This window comes from Lonchura striata, chromosome 19 (genome assembly GCF_046129695.1).
Source record: "Lonchura striata isolate bLonStr1 chromosome 19, bLonStr1.mat, whole genome shotgun sequence".
Taxonomy (NCBI): Eukaryota; Metazoa; Chordata; class Aves; order Passeriformes; family Estrildidae; genus Lonchura; species Lonchura striata.
The window spans coordinates 11,252,438-11,268,439 of NC_134621.1; the positions used below are offsets into that span (position 1 = coordinate 11,252,438).

At 58.2% G+C, this 16,002-nt stretch overlaps 1 protein-coding gene across 8 annotated transcripts in view; it reads right to left on the reverse strand.

The window, feature by feature from the left end:
* The window catches only part of BAIAP2 (BAR/IMD domain containing adaptor protein 2), a 38,836-nt gene that overhangs the window by 3,427 nt on the left and 19,407 nt on the right, over positions 1–16,002 (reverse strand). Inside the window, exons 7-15 of one of the 8 annotated variants that reach the window (XM_077787407.1) lie at positions 8,635–8,787; positions 6,947–7,174; positions 6,093–6,294; positions 5,467–5,668; positions 5,307–5,375; positions 4,955–5,117; positions 4,644–4,742; positions 3,258–3,292; positions 965–1,007 (exon numbers count right to left, since the gene is read on the reverse strand). In XM_077787407.1, the coding sequence (XP_077643533.1) occupies positions 980–1,007; positions 3,258–3,292; positions 4,644–4,742; positions 4,955–5,117; positions 5,307–5,375; positions 5,467–5,668; positions 6,093–6,294; positions 6,947–7,174; positions 8,635–8,787 (1,179 nt within the window). In that variant the 3' untranslated portion in view covers positions 965–979. Of the gene's footprint in view, positions 1–964; positions 1,008–1,609; positions 2,807–3,257; positions 3,293–4,643; positions 4,743–4,954; positions 5,118–5,306; positions 5,376–5,466; positions 5,669–6,092; positions 6,295–6,946; positions 7,175–8,634; positions 8,788–16,002 lie in introns of those variants that run through there. The other 7 variants (XM_021534102.2, XM_021534104.2, XM_021534101.2 and 4 more) reach the window with 7 other exon arrangements.

The following is a 16,002-nucleotide window of genomic DNA, read 5'->3' on the forward strand; positions in this document are numbered from 1 at the left end:
GGCCTCTGGCTGGTCACCCACCGTGGGGGCACAGCCCTGCTAGCCCCTGACGTGGGTTCAGGTAAAGTGCTGTGGTTACCATGTGCACCTGCACCGAGCACCTTTGGGATGTCCCCAGAAGCTCTGGGATGTCCCCAGCCATCTCCCAGAGCACAAAGGAAGATGCTGAGTCCTGCACCCCTCTGGGACAGGGTCTCACTGCCAGCCTCAGGCCCCCTCTCTGCCATCCCTCACCTCTCCACATTCGCTTTTTCTTTCCTTAAAAGATAAATTACTTTTGCTTAAAAATAGGGTAATTAATTTCACACCTAATTAATGCAGCTGCTTAGATCCCTTTCCCTCCCAAGATGCCAAAATAGATTCTCAGGACTGGAGGGAGAGGAAAAGTTGCTTTGATGAGTCACCCGGGGCTCATTTAACTCTTTCTGTACTGACAGAGAAGAGCCACTGGGATGGAGCCTGCAGCTCCAGGGAAAGCAGCTCATGGATCAAAGAGAAATGGGGAAGGGGCTCTCCAGGCTCTGCAGTGCCAGCGAGGAGGGTCTTGACTCCTGGGGAGGCTCCTGCATCCCGTCCCTGGGGCCAGGACCAGGAGGCTCCTGGGACGAGTCTACAACAAAAAAAAGCTGCTCAAAAAACTTGCCGTTAGTGCGGAGGCGCCCCGCGCCGCTGGACAGGGCTGGGGCCAGCGGCCACCTACAACCAAAGGGCCGGTTAGGGGCAGCGGGCAGCAGCAGCTCAGCATCCCAGCAAGCGCAGCCGCGGCGGGGCGAGCAGCAGAGGCAGCCGGGGAGCCCCGCAGCTCCCGCCAGCGGGACGGGGACGAGCGGTGACGGAGGGAGGGGACGCGCTCGGCGGTGCAGCGGGAAGCAGAGCGGTGGCACCGTCCCCGCGCAGCCCCGCGGCCTCACCCGCTGCCCAGCGCACCCAGGGCTCGGCCCCGCGACACCGTCACTTACTAACTACGGGCAGGGGCACCTCAAAACCTGGCCACTTCAACATCGGGGCTGCAAGGGAAACAGAAGGCAGGTTGGAGGACGCCGGGACGCTCGATGGGAACAGAAGGTCGTGGTTAAGGAGAGACTTAAAGCCAAGAGCCGGCCGGTGGCCACCTGGCCCAGGAGCTCGCTGGCCACCCCGCACGCAGTGCCGGCGGGCAGAGGAAACAGGAGGAAAAAGAAGAAAAAGGAGGAAAAGTCATGTTTATCGAGTTGCTGGTGCTGTGAGGAGGGGAAGGAAGGGCACGGCCAGCCGGGAGCTGTGGGAGTGCAGCGTGGCCGGGCACGGCGGGGGCTGCGGAAGGGAGGGGGCGGCTTCCTTCCCCCCATGCCGGCCATCGCCGCTTTCCCACCGCCGGGAAAGCGCAGCCGGAGCCTTGGCATGCGGGAGCAGGAGCAGCATCACCCCCTCAGATGCTCATGGAGGGGGACCCAGCCCTAAAGCAGCTGTCGCTGCTCCCACTCAGCGAAGCTGTTTAGTGCTGCGCACAGGCAGCGTCCCCAGGGATGGAGCGGGGAACAAAAACACGGCCTGGGAATGCGCGGTGGGCGATGCAGGCGGTGAGGGCAGCACGCAGGCACGGCAGCCGAAAAAGACACCGAGGCCCAGCTCAATGCAATAAATAAAACTTTTATTCAAACAATAACTCAGTACAGGGCACAATTCTCTCTGGCTTTTAAAAAAAGGTTTTTCAGCACTTTACAATCTCCACACAGGCTTTGCTAGGCTGGGTTTGTGGTTTGTTTTTTTTTTTTCCCCCTCTACATTCAGCCATTCATCGTGAAATATCCTGGGTTAAAAATCCTTAGCAAAATTCGGACATCGATGCAGGAGGGGCTCAGAACAGTGTGCCCGTAGGCGAGGAGATAACCCAAAAACTGGTCGGGGGTGGGGGTCTATTGCCAGCAATGTCCCAGTAAACAGGCAATGTCAGAGGTCTTAAAAATCACATCAGAAAAAAGCGTGAACAGCTTTGCAGTGGAGACGGCCACGGGCACTGGGAGGGCTATGGCCAGGCTAGTGTGGGAGCGGGACCCCCAATGCGGGGTGGGAGCCCCCTGGGCGCTGCCTCGCTCAAGCCTGGTTTGGGCATGCGAGCAGTCCTCCGAGCCCCAGCCCTAACGTGAGGTAACAATACCTTGCTACAAAAAATATATATATATATTTATAAAACAACCAGGAGTAACCCTTCTGGAGGGGTTCCCACGGCCGGTGGGACCCCAGGCCAGAAGCAGCCCTTTCCCCGGGGCGGGAGCTCTGTGCCATCCGCTTCTCCCAAAGCCACCGCGGCGGGATGGAAGCGGATCGGGCCGAGGGGGAGGCGCGGGGACGCTGCCCTCCCTCCAGGAATGGCATCCCGGGCGCGGGCATCCCGGATGCTCAGTAACAGTACGGACACCAGAGGCCATGCATATGTGATCCAGTCTGGGAGTTTGGTCCAGGCTCGTGCGGGGCGGCCGGCGCGGCCCCTGGGGGGGACAGGGCACTGCTAACATCACACGGGAGGACAAACACCGGGTCCCACTAAGTGACAACTGCACCTGGGCTGCGAGCACAGACCTGGCAGCAGTTTCTGCTCCAAAAAGGCTTCAGAAACAAGGGCACTGTGAACACCAGGGAGGGGTGAGAAGCACCATGGTTTCCTTGAAGATCACAAGAGTTTCAAATCCAAAAGAAGTAGAGAAAAGAGAAACGAAAGGGAAGGAAAAAAAAGGGGGGGGAAAGAAGCAGAAAGCTCTTCCAAGCAGCAAGGGGCCGCTGCGAGCCCAGGTGTCCTCACACCGTTGATACCAAACTGCCACTGCCGCTGCGGAACAAAGCACAGAGATGCCAGAGTGGCCGCGGGGCAGCACCGAGCCGGGAGCGAGCCCGGCTCCCCCCGCGGCACCACCACGGACGGGCGGCGAGCTCCACCCAGCCACAGGCTCGGCTCAGCCCCAGGCGCAATACGGGGCAGCTCCGAGGCGGAGGGCATGGAGGAAAACCCCGGAGCGTGGGCTCTCCATGGCTTCCCTATCCAGGTGTGAGCCTGGAGGAGGTCAGGAGACGCGATTCTCTGGAGGAGCACGAGCTTGGGGACACCACGCAGAACCTGGGACCTGCCCTCCCTGGGTCCCCTCCCTCGCAGAGATGTGACCTGGCCCCACCCCAGCCGGTGCCAGTCCCCGAGGAGCCCACTCAGGGCCACAGCCCCACGGCTTCACCCACAGCCAACACCACCAGTTCGCAGGGAATGCGACGGGAAGGTGACATCTTACCTGTTGACGGACCTCGTCCCGTAGTCATCGAGACCCTGTGGAGAACAGGGAAGGAAGCACAGTGAGGGACGTGTGGGCTGTGCCTGCTCAGGTGCCATCGCAGGGTCACATGAACAAACCAAAGTGCATCAGGACCCAGGGCCAAGAGCTGATGCATTTGGAGAGGAAAGGAAGATATGGAGATGATTGGAGTGGGATTCAGACAGCAGGGACTGAAGTTCCACCACTCCCTGTAGGATTTATCTGGCCAGACATGGAAAAGCAACTGGTGGGAGAGCCCTGCTCTGCTCTGCCCAGCCCCTCTGAGGAACAAAACTCTGGCTGCTGCTGAGATGCTGAGACTGTTGGAAAAGGGCTGCACGACGGAGAGACACCAGTGAAATGTTCTGTGGAAAGAGGGGTTGCCTATATTCACTCCCACCAGAAACCCACAGGGTTTTGGACCATTTTCTCCTTTAGCCGGTGCTGAGCAGGCTTTGCAGGGAGGGACTGAGGGGGCAGGCGGGGACCAAGCCCGAAGAACATCCCTCAGGGACATCCCTCCTTGAGCAAGGGCCTGCCTGCCCTAGGATACAACTGGAGCAACTCTACTCTCCATGACAAACACGGAGAAAACTCCATGAAAGTGGGGGAGTCTCTGGCCTTTGAGGTGGCCATGCACCAGCCACCAAAGACCCACATTCCCACCTTCCCAGGAATGCTCCCAGTCTCAAAATACCAACCCCAGCAGCAAATCCTGCTGGGAAACCCCAGCAAAACAGCAAGAAGTGGGGCTGTGCTTCCACCTCACTCCCTGCAGAGAGGACCAGATCCCAGCTGACGTGCCCTGTGGAAGGGTCGGTGCTGATTGCCCTTCCTTCTCCCTCCTCGTCCTCTCCCCATCTGCCACAGCACATGATGCCAGCATAGTTCATCCCACTGTGCTCACTGTGGTGGGAGAGCTCCCCTACACCAACAGATCCTGGGTTAGGCTGATCCCATCTGCTGTGCATCCTCCCTGGCTTGCTATCCAAGAAGCCTTGGGCTTGCTTTGGACACTCTGGAATCCTGTCCAGGATCTGTCCCAGTGTCCCCATGGGACTATCACCGGCTTGAAGTGGCACATGCCAGAGAAAACACTTCCAGCTGCCTGTGAGCAGCCTGTTTCTGGTGGGAGACTCCCATGGAGTCGGCAAATGTTGTCCTTTGGGGGTTTACGGGGCCATTTTGTGCCACTGCTCCCCACGCCTTGCCCGTTCCTCCCCATCCATGGGCTCCCTGCATCCCTTCACCCCAGGCAGAGGTGCTCAGCAGGAGCAGGCTCCAGGCAAGGCACGTGGATCACCAGGCACAAAACAGCCAAATTTCCATAAATCCCAAAGGAAACATTGCAAGCGTCGGACTTACAGCTGTCGACCTAGTGTAAGGCTTGTAGTGAGCGGAGGGTGCTTGGCAGAGGCCACTGGAATAGTCTTTAATTGCACACCCATAGGGCATTAGGTAGTCCTAAAACAACGAACAGAGGTTGGAGAGCTGCCCTTGGCACCCCCACGCATCCGCAGCATGCCGGGAACGCTCCTGCTCATCCCATCCCAGTGGGACAGGGAGCTGCAGAGCCCCGGCCAGCGCAGCAGGGACTGTGCCCAGGGATCTGCTCCAGCATCCCCCAGTGCTCGAACACCCCCCTGGAGTGGGAGAAGCTGGCGGGAGAAGCTCACCTGGGAGAAGGCAGGCACGGCCACGCTGTACGGCCGCTGCTTGAAGGTGTTGCCGCCCTGTGCTGGGAAGGCCTGGGAGGCCATGCCATAGTCTGGCGGCGGGATGGAGATGTCGTCCTTGTCCAGCAGGTTGCCAGTGCTGCTGCTCTTCCCTTGCTGCAGGCTGGGGGGCCCAGAGCAGAGGCGTCAGCTCCCTGCGGAGACCCCCAGGCCACCCATCCACTCACGGCAAAAGCCACCCAGAGCCAGCAACCACCCCGCTGGGCTGTTATTCCTAACGAGAATTCCAAAGGAATTCCTAATTCCCACCCCAAGGACACAGACTCCCGGACACCCCACACAGTGCTCCTACCTGGTGTGGACCCGCTCGCTGCCATCATTGTCAAGGACCCGTGTGTAGGAGAAAGGAAACCAGCCCCTCCTGAAAGGCAAAGGTGGGGATGAAGCCAAACCCAGGTTTGTCCACGGAGGGTCCAGACGAGGCTGCTCCCAAGGACACGCAGCACACTCACATTTTGGTTTTCTCGCTCTCTCCGTAGTGCCAGCCATCCCGGGCCTCAGGCACCAGCAGTGTGATAAGGTCCCCCTCCTTGAAGCTCAGGAGGGTGCTGTTATCCCCGGCAGCGTGCGAGAAAATCGCCTGCACCCTCGTCCGGCCGTTCCTCTCTAGCCCGGCGGCCATGGAGCTGGAGCGTGGCAGTGTCTTGTTTTCAGCTGGGGGAACAGACACCAGTGGGTGCCCCAAATCCTTCACCCCAAGGCACAGGACAGATCCCCACCCCTCCTTATTTCAGCCCAGGTTGTACTACAACCTTCAGTGTGACTCACACCTTCCCCCGCAACAAGCAGCATCAGGCTCTCGGCATCACCCACCAGCCACGGCAAAGGTAGCAGGTTCCCTGTGCCTGATTCCACAAGATTTTCCTCCTGAAAATCCTGTGAAACCCCAGGGCAGAGCCCAGCTCCAGCATTTCCTAACGCCCAGGTCAGGAGGCACAAGCAGCACTTGGCACTGAAGAGATGCTGTGGTCATTGTCCCCTCACCACCAGCACCCCAACACCCATCCCCACCCGGTTCCCTGGACATCTGCAGGCAGAGCCGGCCCCAGGGCCCCCGGCAGCAGGGCCGGGGCCTCACCTGAGGCGTAGCTGTTTTTCGCTGGCACGTTTTTGCGAACTGGGAGTGTATTGGAGTAAGAATCACTCAGCTGCTTCTGAGGCTGGGGAGGAGATAAAGATTTGGGCTGTGCTGGCTTCATCTCAGACCAGTGGTTGTACCCGTCGCTGTCAGAGCCTGAGACTCCGTTCATCACTGGCATGGCCTCCTGCGCCGACATGCGCTACGAGAGAGGAGGGGAGGGGGACACCGAGTGGCTTCATTAGGGCATCCCCTGCAGCTCCAGGACCATCCCACTGCAGCTCCCCAGTGGGAAACAGCTCCAGGGAGAGAGGTAAATTGGAGCTCCGTCCTGCTGGGTTTAGTTCCCAGCAAACCAAACTGCTCTGGGCAGAGCAGTGGGGTCACCTCTATGGTATCTTACTGCTCTGAGCTCTCCTGAACCTGACAATTCCCTGCTGAGCTCTGTGCTCAGCTCATGTCCCCACATCAGTGGGACACTCTCTTCTGAAGGGTCCTTCATCCCACAGGTCACTCCAGGCCTTTCTCCTGCCATTACTGGGATACCTGAGTTCAGTCCCACAGTTCAGGGACCAGCCTGGACAGTCCAGCCCGTGCGTTCCCCAAACAGCACCTGAGAGCCCCTGCTCTGCCAGAGCTCAGTGACTCTGGTGGGATGGGGTGGGACAGGCTGCCTGTCCCCGGGTCAGGCTCCTCCCCACATCCCAGGACGGCCCAGCACAGAGCTGCCCATCCCTGCCATCGGTGGCAGTCCATCCAAGGGCAACTTGCCGAGGACAGCGGTGGCACCGGCCTGGCCTCGTCCCTCCGGCTTTGCTCAGAAGGGCAGGACAGTTTCCACCAGAGATACTTACTCCTACAAAAGGTGCCAGCTCCGGGGGGACAGGGAGAGGTTTGGCACCAGGGATGGGATCAGAGATGATGAGGTTGGACTTGGATGTGGACAGAGGGCTGGGCATAATGGTGCCATTGCTGCTGGCAGCCATCTGCTGCATCAGCTGTATGGCGCGCTCCGGGATCTTGTTGGGGTCCGAGCAGGATTGCTGCCACAGCGGCAGCTTCTGCGTCAGCATCTCCTTCCCCTGCAAGAGCAAAACGAGGTGTGAGGGCACAGGGGTGCAGGTGGTCTGCCCCCCTTCTGTGGGCAGCACCACACGGATCCAGGGCTGAGCTGGTCTGGGATTGATCAATGGCTCTGTGTATGGCACAGGCAAGGTAACACACAGGGACACCCCGCTTCCAGGCTCTGATGGCAGCAGAGCCAGGCAGGTATCACGAAAAATGGGAATGAGGGATGGAAAAGGTAATCCATCTCCCCAGTTTATTCCCAGATATCCTGTGTGCAGGGTCTCCAGGCTGTAGGGAGCTGGCAGGGAGCTGGGCCCCACGTGGAGCAGAAAAATAAAATCGGCCCAAAACCTTGACAGGGCGTAGCCTGTGCTCCAGGCTGTCCCACATCCTGAGGGATGAGCTGCTTCCTTTGGGAAGCAGCCCCAATGACCTCCAGGGCCCTGTGCTGCATGCAAGCCCCACTGCTCCCTGCCTGCAGGACTGGTATTCACCTGTATTCACCTGCTACCATGCTCCAAGGGGGAAACAGATGGAGGCAAACTTATCCTAATTCACCCAGAATATATGAGCATCCCCTTGTGTGACTCACAGAGGGAAGATGTCCCAACCCCCTCGAGGTCACTCCCCAGTACAGCCAAGGGTGACCCTACGTTTCTGCTCTGCCTCATCTGGAGACAAAATGTGGTTCTACATATCAAAATCCCCCTTTAAATCCAGTTTCAAAGTCCCTGCATATTTCCCCAACACCAGCCAGCAGGTCCAGTCTCATGATCCTGTGGAGCATCCTGCAGGAGCCATGGGCAGCAGCAGGAAGGAGTATTTTAGCAGGATACACACCATGCTTTGGACAAGCTGCCAGCAAAGCCCCTCCTGCAAAATCTGCATGCTGCTACAGCAAGGTTTTGGTTTGTTCCTGCTGACCGCCAGCCCTGGGGGGTGTTTTTTCCCTCCTGCACTCCACTCACCAAGCCAAGTGTGGATCCATGCTGTGGATGTGCCAGGACAGAGCTGACTAATCCCAACTCCCTCTCCTGCTCCAGTGCCAAGCGTGGCAGTGACAGATGGCTGCTGTGAGCCACGGAGGTGGTGGGGAACAACCAGAACGGGAGCATGATGCTGCAGGAGCAGCACCAGCCTTCGTCTGGATGGATTCTGCTCCAGACTCATGCAGCTGCTGCAGCTTCCCAGGCAGGCAGGGGGCAGCTCCAGCCTTGGTCCAGGACATGGGGGCAGCCATGGGCGGAAGGGATGTGGAGTGCCATGGCCAAGAGGGATGTGGAGCAGCTGCTCCTACAGGGGCAGTTTCCCTGGAGTCACCTGCTGGTCCATCACCCCCTCGGTCCCTGAGCTGCAGGGCCTGCACCAGCTGTGGCTTTTGGGATATCAAGCTGTTCTACGGGATGCAGCTTGAGCTGGGAGCATCCACCCAGTGCCAGGGCAGCCAGGACTGGCTCTGGCAGGTCCCGCTCACCTTGGCGTGGTAGGTGATGGCGCTCTTGGCCACCGCGCACTGTTTCTCTACCAGGAAGCAGAAGCGTCTCCTCTCTTCCGTCAGAGCTGTCTTGTAGCCGTCGGAGACGTAGTTTTCCAGCTCCCCTTGCTTGTTGCTGATGGCTTCGATGTACTGGAACAGGGAGAGGAGCAGGGAGGGGGCTGCCGGCAGCGCTGCGGGGCAGGCGGTGCCGCGGCAGCCGCGGAGAGGGGCGGGCGGCGCGGGCGGGACCCCGGCACGGGACACACGCAGGGACACACACGTGTGCCTGCACAGCCCCCCAGCCCACCCTTACTCATCGGAGCCCCCCACGCAGAGGCGCTGACTCAGCCCGTGGGCTGCACGGGACGAGCTGTACCCAGCGGCCGCCCGCTCACCGCCCGGGCTCGGAGGCGCTGCCGGGGGCTGCCCCGCCAGCCCGGGACTGGCAGCGGCCCCCGCAGCTCCCGGCCCGCTCTGGCACTGCCCGGGCTGTGCCAAGTCCCTGCCTGCTGCCAAGGGATGGCACAGGGACCTTGTCACACACAGGGCCAGCAGCGCCTCTGAAGCTCCCGGCTTCAGTCTGTGTTTACCACAGGGGACACAGAGGTGGTGCCAGGGCAGTGCCACACACCGGTTCAGGATGCCCTGGCTGTTCCCTGGTGCCACACCCCGGACTGGCAGACACTGGCCCTGCCAGTGCCAGCAGCTGGAGGCTCCTCTTCTCCCGACGTGATGGGGGCCAGCACGGCTGTGCCAGGCTGGGCTCTGCCAGCACCACACAGGCTGGGCTGGGGGAACCTGGCTGCTTTGCCCTGTGTGATGGAAAGGTGGCACAGGGGACTCCAGGGACCAGAGGGACCACCAGCCTCCCTGAATACAGAACACATGAGGTGCCCCCAGCTCCCTGACTTGGCCACTTCCTCTTCCCTTCATCCCTTTGGATGCTCCCAGCTTCCATCTGCCATGTGGCACCAGGGGAGCAGCCACCGAGGCTCTGAGAGCAGCACCTCTTGCCCATCATTGTCCCACACTGTGACACCTCCTTGCCACCACCTCTTCCCTAGCACAGCAAGACCACAACACTGGAAAGGCACAACACCCCCAGCCCAGGCAGGGCTGGACCTGCTTCACGCAGCCCAAGCTTCTCTGAGATGGGAATTAAACTGGAAATTCACGGCCCAAAGCAGCTTTGCTGCTTCTTCATGGTTATCAGTTATTTTTAGCATGCTACAATATTTATTAAGAGATACATAAAATGGAGCAAACCAACAAAAGCAGCAAGATTCAGTGACATTCCAGACTTCAAAGAGGAATTATTTTGGGGTTGGACCTGCTCCTGGCTCCTACCCTGCTCCGAGCACCCCCTGAGAGGAAAACCCAGTGCAGGGCTCGTGCTGTAGGCAGCAGGTTTTGGGTTTCCCCACACTGCACCAACCTGAGTGAAGGAAAGCGTGTCATTGAGAAATGGATTAAAAACCCAGTTTGCAACCAACAACCCTATTTCAAAGAGAATTTTTTCCTCCAATATGAGAAAATCCAGGGCAAGCAACTATGGCCATAAGGAGAAATAAGCAAAGGGAGCTGAGCTGATGCTACTGGGCACACAAGTGGAAGTGATGGCATCACCCCGAGGCAGAGACACGGGGCACGGCACTTGGGACACCGGGCAGCAGCCGGGCTGTGCCAGCACAGAGGCGCTGGGGCAGCATGGCACAGGAAGAGGCAGCAGCAGCCCTGGGCACACAGAGCCCCCAGAGGAGTGATGCAGGTGCCGAAGGAGGAGGAGGAGGAGGACGAGGAGGGGGAGGATGCCCTGGGGAAGGCAGCGCTCCCACCGTGGGCTCGGGACTCGGGACGGCAGCACGCCGCCTCCTCCCAGGTATTATTAGCCTGGGAACAGCGCAGGGACAGAGCCCAAGGCAGCAGCCTGGCCGCAGTGATTGGAGCTGGGGAATGGATGCCCCAGTGCCAGCCTGGAGTGCCCCTGGCTCCTCCAGCACAGCTACTCCTGGGATGGACCGAGCCCTGCTGCCCACACCCATCTGAACCATGGGCAGCTCCACAAGAAGCTTCTAACCCCAGGGGAAGGGGCAGGACAACGCTCCCCCTCCATCAGAGCCCCATTTCTGGAAGGAAAGCGCAACCCTGACGGCACCTGAAATAGCAGGAGCACACACAGACCCCGATGCCCATTAATTTAATTAATTTCATTTTCCCCCATCATCCTGCTTAATTTACTAACTGGGCCATCAAGAATGAGAAGGCGAGGAGTGAAAAGAGCTCAGCTCTGGCTAATTTGGCTCAGTAGCACGAGGCCCATCCCGCCACGATTCCCTGCAGGATCCCCATCCCTGGGTCAGGCACGGCGGGCGGGCAAGGCTCCAGCCCAGACACACCACAACACAGGGAGAAACCCTGATCTTAGCAGCGTGAGAGCTCCAGCTTTCAGCAGGATTTAGATACGCAGGTACAAGCCTTATTTACACCCCTGCTCTCAGGCTGGTTTTGCAAGGCTCCTGCTAATTCCTGTGCTGAGGAAAGGCTTGTCTCAGCCAGTCGGAACACGCCGCTCCGCGAGCGCAGAGCCCACGCTCTAAACTTAGTACTCAGAGCTTTATATACTTTATGTAAATATGCTCTGTGTGCCATTGATTTATCCAGAGCCTTGATTTTACACGTTATTCCATCACAAAATGGCGAGCGACACTCCTTGTTCACGAGGTGGTTTTCAGTTTGGGTTTGCTCAGAGTGACAGTGGGCTTTCAGATAACGCCCAGAAAGGCAAATTTAAATAAAAAGCCTGTTATATGCCAGATGCACAGGGGAAAAGTAACACACAAAGCAGAGTGTAAGATCTCGGCACAGCATTCCAAGGAGAAGCTCTGCCTTACCCAGGAGTGAGGCTTCACCTGCAGCCAGGTGCCCACCAGGACCTCAGGGCTGCTTCTCTCATCTCCATTCCTCAGAAATGGGGGAAATCTCAGCCACCCCACACTCTGAACCACAACCAAACACCTTTCTCAGCTTGGTATGACCGGATCCCCTGTAAGGGCTGGGGCAAGGTGCTTCCCTGCCAAGTTCAGCAGTTGTCCCCAGGACAAGCATGAACCACTCAAGCACTGCACTGTAAACTGAGATCTTGATTAATTGAGGTTGTCACCTTCAAATGCACAGGTTAAGAATCATCTAAATAAAATTCCTGGTTTGAAGGAGGAGAAAGAAACCCCATCTGTGATCCAAGCAGGCAGGGAGGGCGGTGGTCGTGCCCAAAGCCAGGGCACTCACCAGAGCCACCCAACAGCTCCAGAAAATCTTTTCTGGGTTTCTAGGTTGGAGAGGCCTCAAATAACTCCCCCGTGCCGCGCCCCCCCGCCTCCCGCATCCACTTCCAATTCACCAGGAGCTGCTGACCTAATTAGCAGTGTCAGCACGTGGCGGCGCCGGGCAGGGGCTTTGCCTGCTGGGATTCTTCCAGGATGCTGCCGGGGCTCCTGCCCGCTCCTGGGGCACCCCCGGCTGTGGGGGCTCAGCCAGGGACCCCCAGAGTGGGCACACGAGCGGGGCTGGAGCCACGGCGGGCAGTGCCCATGCCAAAGCCAAAGCCAGTCACCCCGCGGGTCAGACAGAGAATTGGGAGCACGAGCAGATGAAAAGGGAACGAGCTGCTGCCAAGTCCCAGCTCGAGCAGCCACTGTCGTCCCGCACAGAAAGCCAGGGCACGCAGCCCTGCCACCTCCCCAAGGCCACAGTGACAGCTCCTCGGGGAGGTGGAGATCAAAGAGCAGCTGAGAAATGTCAAGCCCCGAGCTGCGAGGAGCACACGCTGCTGTCAGCGCAGGTGGAGCAGCAGCGAGCTCCAGCCGAGCCTTTGATAACCACAGCCTCGCTGGGAAATGAGTTCAGACCTCCCATCCCAGCCTGGAACGTGCAAACACAGGGAACACGAGCCAAGGAGAGTGCTGATCTCCACCACAGGAATCATCACTCCAGATCCTTCTTTGTGTGTTTGACACCGACCAGGCTGAGCCAAGGGCTGGCCCCAGGGACAAGAGGGGACCCCCAGCAGGCTGGAGCTGCCCTGGGGTCACCAGCACAGCACAGCCATGAATTTTGGGGCCAGAAAGCCCAGAGGAGCACATGGCAGGCACGCTTCCACTCAACACCAGGAGGGATGCAGAGCAGGGAGGGGCTGTGCCAACTCCAGCTCTCATCCCAAGGAGGAATTGGTCAGGACCAGTGGTACAGAGCAGTGGGAAAAGAGAAAGGAAAGGTCAGGGAAGAGAGAGGACTGTGCTGGATCGATGCAGCAGGCTGAAATACCTGGAAGGAGTAAACACGGAGAGAAGGGAGGATTTGCTTAGGCACTCACGAGGGAGAATAGCTAGAAATGGAATAGGATAAAAAAGAAGGTTGATTAGCAGGGGAAGAGCATCTGAGCTGGGGAACAGACTCAAGGCAAACCTGCTAAAACCCCACCACAACACAGGCAAAATGAGCAGAGCAAGCAGCCAGGGATCCTCAGCCTGGACAACTTCTCTTCATTCCCAGAAACTGCTGCTTGTGAGGCAGCTGGCAGACCCTGGAGCAGCCCGGGGGAGGCACTGTCCCCTCCTGACTCCTGCAGCCCCCACCCAGCCCCGTGTGTCACCGAGGGAGGCTGGTTGCTGTGCCCAGCCAGGCACGGCCCCGCTGGATCCCAGCCCGGGGGTATCCCAGGCTCTTCCACAGCCAGGAAGGAGAGCAGAGCTCAGGATGAGCCCTGACCCAACCTCTCCTGTAATATGGCAAATAAAACAACAGCCCCATGGCGAGGAATGGCCACCACTGGTCACCACAGGAGCCCCCCAGAACCACAGCAGAGCCCTGCAGGTTTCCCAGGGAGGGGACAACCTCCCCCTGCCCCGCACAGCACCAGCACCCCCAGCCAGGAGAAGGGAAGGCTGATGTGCTGCCCACCAGCCTCCCCAGCTCAGCTGCAACCAAAGCTCTGTGGGGATCAAAGCCAGGCCAGGGCTGCTGATGGTTATCCAAGGCGATGGGAAAGGCAGAGCAGATCCCGGGGAGCCAGCCCCCAGAGCCGGGGACGCCGGGCTGCCCTCCTCCCCTGGGAAGGGCTGTCTCCTCTCGTTTTGTCACATCTGCAGCAGCCCCAGCCCTGCCCTGCTGCTGCCCGGCCACGCACACATTGGTGTTACATAAAATCCAGAGAGCAGTGCAGCAGGGGAATGCTGGCTTCACCTTCTCCTGCCTAAAACGTTCAGAAGAAACATTCCTCAGTGCAGGAACAGCCTGGGTCAGCAGCTCACTGCACAGATTTGGTACCCAAGTGCTCATGACACAGCCCTGAGCTGCACAGGCACTTCCAGGAACATGCTCAGGGATGGGGCAGCCACAGCTTCTCTGAGCACTTTCTGACAGGGCCTCACCTCCTCACAGGGAAGAATTTCTCCCCAGTATCCCATCTAACCTGGCCCTCTGGCAGTGGGAAGCCATTCCCCCTTGTCCTGGCACTCCAGGCCTTGTTCCAAGTCCCTCTCTTGGAGCCTGTTTAGAGACTGGAAGGGGCTTCTCTTCTCTTGCTGGGTTTGGGCAAATCCCAGAGAAACCTGGAGAGAGTCGGAGAGAGCTCTGAGTCCTTCCCTGTTTGACTTTCACATAAACCTCATAACCTGGTTTGTGCAAGCTCTGTGTCATTTGGAGCTTCCTGACCTACACCTAAAATTATTTCTCCTGATGGGAATATCCAAATGAGGTTTCAATGACAAAAGCTGATAAAACCCCACACCTCACGGGTTATTTGGCACAGTGGTATTTAATGTTTAAAATATTCCCAGGGGAGCAGGGGTGGGTGAAGGCAGAGGCTGAGCTTGGCCCCCACTGCCCACCCAGGGTCACCCACTGTCATCTGGGTCAGGCACAGCCTTTCAGGACAAACACCCAGCCCCAGCATTGCTATTTAGGCTGAATTACAGCCAATTTTGTCTCAGGCCAATGCAGAAATCCAATTGCTCACAGCACTAATATGATTTGATAAATACTTTGAACCAACATAACTTCATTGCTGAGCCGCTGATTCAATCCAGGTCCCAAACCCATCATGACCTTGATTTCATGGCCTGATCACAACCAGCCTTTAATGAAATTACAGCACTTGAGGTTCCTTGGCGATTGTTTAATCTTAATATTGTTTTCATTCTTCTTCATCAGGGATGTGAAGTGAATGGAATTGGTTTGCTCTCCCGGTTTTCAACACAGGTCAAGCCCCATCTCAATCACTCCACGAGGAAGATGAGGCAAATGAGGCTCTCAGCCCTCACTCCTTGTGTGGAACAGCAGCTCGGGACTGATTCACAAGGAATAAAAGCCTGGCTTAATGTGACACTCGGCAGCAACAACCCCCAGCCACAGCATTGCTCCTGACCAGGACAGGGCTTGGGGGCTGGGAAACCACTCCTGCAGCCTGGTGCCACTTGGAGCTGGTTTAGAGCCACGTGAGTCTGGGCTGCAGAACACGAGGTGTTTTAACTCCTCAGCCACTTCATGCTCCAACACTCATCTTCATCTGGAAAACTCCACAAAGCCAGCAGGAGACAGGGGCCAGGTGATGTGGGACTTGCAGACCAGGCTGGACCAGCTGGTGCAAAGAGGGGCTGGTGCAGCTCAGGAGAAAACTCCTGAGTCTGTGAGCATCACATGCCCTGAACCCCCTGCTCCAAAGCTCCTGCTCCCCAGCCTTTGCTGTGAGCAGTCCCTGCTGAGCTCCAGTATTTATTTCTGCTTTATAAAGTGGAACAGCTGAATGGAACAGGTGAGATGTCTGGGCTGTTGCACTGGGCTCTCTGATTGATTTAGCCAAGGGCTGTCCTCTGCCAAAAGCAGGGCCTGGGTGGCCCCAAACCTGCTCTCAACTCTGACAAATGTTACATAAACCCTGAGGTCCCTGCAGGACAGTCCTGCCGCCGCCACCACGTGTCTCAGCCACCCGTCTCACTGGCAGGTGATGACAAGATGTGGTCACTCCACAAGTGGTGAAGAGGCAGAAAGGAGCAGTTCTGCTTCCTGGAGCATTAAATATGAAGGAAGATGATGACAGAGCATCAGACTCCTGGCTGGCGGCTGCTCCAGCAGCTTCACGAGCACCAGCCTTCAGAAGAGCAAGATGTTATTGCTGCCTCCAAGGAGGTGACACTTCCAGGAGCTTCTCCCACGAGGAGAGAAGGAACCAGCCACAGCCCATTAGGAGACTCCAGCCAGCCCTGGCTGATGGGTCTGTGGTCCCCAAGCACCAGCCTGGCGCAGCTGTCAGCATCCCAAAACCATCCCCAGGTGCTTGAGCAGCTCTGAGGAGACCACCAGAGGTTTGGC